Below are 4,362 nucleotides of genomic sequence, written 5' to 3' on the forward strand. Positions count from 1 at the left end.
CCTCTATTATTTCTCTCCCTCTTTTCCTTGGTGTTGTGGCCGGCCAACCTCTCTTCCTCTCTTCCTCTTGGTGGTGACCGAACCTTCTCTATTTGCTTGGAGCTCTTGTGGTGGCCGGATACTACTTGGAGAAGAAGAAGAAGAAGGAGAGAAAGCTTGTATCCCTTGGAGCTTGGTTGGTGGAAAAAGATCTTCATCTTTTGGAAGCTTTGTGCTTGGCCGAAACTTGAAGAAAGGAGAAGAAGGTGCTTTGGTGGATTCTCATCTCGGAAGATCGTTGCCCACACAACGTCCGAGGTTAGAAGAGGAATACGGTAGAAGATCAAGAGGTCTTTCTAAAAGGTATAACTAGTATTTTTTCTTTCCGCATCATACTAGTTATTTTTGGAAATAATACCAAATACAAGAGGCTTACGATTCTAGTATTTGAATATGTTTTCGAGTTGTGTTCTTTTGTTTTATTTTTCCTTGTGATTTGATTGTTCTTTTCGGTTAACCTAAAGTTATTTTAGGAAATTAAATATTAGATTTCTATAAAAGGTTTTGTCTAGTCGGTGGTGGTTGCTCCCATATCCAAGAAGGCCATGTGCCTCGCCACGTCAGTACTGGGAACCAATTATGGAAATTAATATTTAATGGAATTAATAACTTAAGGTGATTTGGGTCGAACGTGTTAAGTTCCGCAGGAGATCCAAGTCAAAACCTAAAAGAACAAATAGATTAAGTTTTGGATCAAACGTGTTAAGTTCCGCAGGCGATCCAAAATTTAATTTAAAAGAACACATGGTAGCTAGGGAAAGGTTCAGACCTTTGTACAAAATTTTTGTACAGTGGAACCTCTAGGCTTTCCGAGTAGCAACCAACAGCTCCTTCTATTTTATATGGTTTTTGGATTGGAACAGCCTCCAAAAACCATGCTTGATTCACCATCACAAGTGTTAACTATTCATACATGTCCGCAAATTATTGTTAAATTTAACATCATTTTTAAACTTACTGCCAAAAGACCAGCAAAGCCCTTTAGGTAAGGGAGGTTGGTGTTAGAATGTGTTGTCCGAGTTAAAGAAAATATGTCCCCAATCTTAGGTAATTGTGGAGCCATAAATTCATGGATAGCTTCAACCTAGTTGAATCTAGCAAGATTCTCAAAATCATCTACTATATCTATAAGACATAACGGGACCTTATATGTACTAGAATAAAATAAGACACAAACAAATATATACAAAGTATAGAATTTGCAAAATAATAAAACATCATCTTCTCCTTCAACGCGATTGCCATAAAATCTAAGCAATTCCTAAATTCTTGATCTAGTAGCTTCTTTTTTGTTTGAGAATTATGTTAGAAAGAGGTCACCGCATGCTTTATTTGAATTGATCGGAATCGAATCTCCTCGGTCTGCAATACTAAGGAGTAATGAAACGTCTCTTCTTGTGAAGGCAACCGGAACGCTTGACCAAGTTAAATGATTAGTTGACATCTACAAACATATACATAAGTATTCGCCACACGCTGGGCCTGATACGATATCGTATCGGGCCTAAAACCCCTCGTTTGCAATAAGAACCCACTATCACTGCCATTAGCTGACTAGATTATTCACCTTTGCAAAATATTTAATTTTACTATACAACTACTTCGTAATAAAATTACATTGTACCTGAGAATCTGAAGGTTTGAGTACTCGAATCCCAATTTTGAAATATATTGATCAAAATACCACGGATATGTTGCATATCTTGTATGTCCAAAAAAATGCTAAAAGGTGAATGTTTGATCACTGCTATGTGTCAGCCATATAAAATCACAGATCTATGATGTCTTCCTTTCTTTGTGGATGCTTGAAAAAAACTTTTAAAGTGACCTAATACACTGTTCCAATGTAGTTTTTGACCAACATCCACTGAACCCTAAATTTTGAAAATTTAAATTTTTTTAAATCATACTCGTTGAGCTTTTCAAAATCACAGAGTTTTAGATTAACAGAGTTTCGAAAGGTGATACCTTTACAGATAATTGAAGTGGAGAGGGCGATACACCGGATCCCTTTCTTTGCGCCATTATGAAAGAAGATTATTGACGGAAACTCTAAAACCCTACACCTGAGCCTTGCAAACGTTGGATCAGAAGGTCTAAATGCTAGATGCCGCTTGATCAAGGTACGAACATTACTTAGGGTTTCACTAGGGGGGTGATTTCGCCACAATATTATAGCTGAAATTGGAGACTTACGAAGAACACCCAAGCATGACCGAGTTGACAGACGAAGGGAGAAAAATAAACGCAATATTATTTTTAAGTTAAAATAATTCAAATTATGGGTCGGATGCTTGGAAATTCATAACGAAGGAGGAGACGTTGACGGGAGGGTTAAAATGAGAATTTCACGTGAATAAATTATGTCCTTTGATAAAAACTAAATTGCGATGCGTTTTTTTGATAAATATAATATCCAAGGTATTTTTTTTTTTGATAAATTGTCATATTTTTTATCATGTTGCTGACGATACTAAACAGTTCAAGAAGACTGATATCTGTTTTTTTTAATTCAACAAATAGTATGTTTTATTTAATTATTGCCAAGAAGGCGTGTTTTTTTTTAATTCAACAAATAGTATGTTTTATTTAATTATTGCCAAGAAGGCGACGACTCTGGCACAAGCATGAGTTGACAAAATCCGCAATAGTATATTTTATTAAACTATTTTACCTTTAAAAATGTGTGATATAATATTTTACTTCAATAAATATAGTATATTTTATTCAACTTTTTAGGGTTATTATATATTATAATTTTATTCAGAATTAATGTCGAATAGAAAAGGTATACAAAAGCAAACCTTAGCCAAGCATGAGTTGAAATTTATTTTTATTATCATGGTATGCTAGCTAGAGTTAGAGTACATAATGATTCAACAACTTCAAGTCAAGAAGGCTGCGATTCTGGCACGGAGCATAGCAGTGCTGTTGCTGTCTGGATGATTCAGATAGTATTCATGATCCTCCCCTGCCGCCTCATACAACTCAGCCGTCCCGCGCCACCCACTACCCTTCGTCAACGCCTCATAGTACATCAGCGCTCGATCCCTCATCACGTCCTTCTCCGACGTGCACAGCAGCATTCGCGTGCACCCCAGATCTGCCAAACTCGGCGCTCCCGCAGCCAAGGGATTAATGCGCGGGTCGTCATTCCCGGCCGTCGACTCTGGGCAAATCATTCCCCACAGTTGGTCCAACTTCTTCCTTAATACTGGATCGGCTGCTTTCTCTGAGGCTGTCATATTTTTCCCCCAGAAGTAAGGATCTAGTAGTATCGTCCCCGCTAGCTTCAAGCTATAACTGGAGATCAGCCCTTGAGACCCAACTCGCATAGCCAGGTTGTGCACGATGTTGCCGCCGGCTAAGTAGACTCTGTCATAGTCAGCATGATCGAGGAGCCACGGTTCTACGTACACATGCAGAATATTAATTATATATGTGCCAAATTATTAAAAAAATATATTATTTAAATTTCTATGTTAATTATTATATAATTTTTCTCATCGGCGTCGCTGCGATGGGATGCGACCCATTCGAGAGCAGCCCAACAATCATCATATTGCACAGGGATATGGTGTTCCGGTGCGCGACCTTGAGCACTTTGGTGACTATTAATTAGGCTTTAACCAAATATAATTTCGTCAACTTTGGCCGACCATCCCAAGCTCTATTATATAGAGCTTGAGAAATCAGCAAGGCTGATTTTACCGTTACTAGTCAACTGGTCCTTGCACCAGTCGACTGGTGCCAGCCCAACGGTACTCCAACGGCTCTCTACCAGTCGACTGGTTCTTGCACAAGTCGACTGGTGCCTAGACGTTCGGGCACAGAAGCTCTCTGTGCTTACCATCAGTCGACTGGTCCCAGTACCAGTCGACTGGTCCCAGTACCAGTCGACTGGTACAACCCTAAACCTAGGGTTTCCCATCCCTAGTACATTTCTCTCAGCACTCGGACCCTCACGACTCATTTGACTCTCCTTTGCAGCCTTGACCTCTTGCCTTCAAACCTACTTCCTTTGGCTCTTGTCCCTCGGATGCATCCAAGCCCGCGGTTCGTCCACAATACCATCCTTCGCATATGCCTCGAAGTCGCTTCCCTCGGCCCTTGTCCTTGCTGCCTTGTCCACGGTCCCTCGGATGCTCCATCCTTCACCGGACCCGAAGCCGTCAACCTGAGTCACATGTGTATATCCTGCAGTCCTGCACAACTCAAGTACACATTTCAAATAACAAGGGTAAACCTGACTTAAACCCTTTGCTCAAACACTAAAACACATGGTCCCACGGACCATTGGGATTGCTCCAACAATCTCCCCCT

The 4,362-nt window shown here is 40.0% G+C and overlaps 1 protein-coding gene across 1 annotated transcript; it reads right to left on the reverse strand.

Moving 5' to 3' along the window:
* Positions 1-2,924: 2,924 nt before the first annotated feature.
* Positions 2,925-3,374, reverse strand: LOC122054708 (2-hydroxyisoflavanone dehydratase-like). The gene has a single exon (XM_042616145.1). The coding sequence runs from the start codon at positions 3,372-3,374 to the stop codon at positions 2,925-2,927; it is 450 nt and encodes a 149-aa protein (XP_042472079.1).
* Between the last annotated feature and the right edge of the window lie 988 nt (positions 3,375-4,362).

This window comes from Zingiber officinale, chromosome 3B (genome assembly GCF_018446385.1).
Source record: "Zingiber officinale cultivar Zhangliang chromosome 3B, Zo_v1.1, whole genome shotgun sequence".
Taxonomy (NCBI): Eukaryota; Viridiplantae; Streptophyta; class Magnoliopsida; order Zingiberales; family Zingiberaceae; genus Zingiber; species Zingiber officinale.

Coding starts and splice junctions, on each gene's coding strand:
- LOC122054708 (XM_042616145.1), bottom strand. CDS start 3,374: ATGCGAGTTGGGTCTCAAGGGCTGATCTCCAGTTATAGCTTGAAGCTA.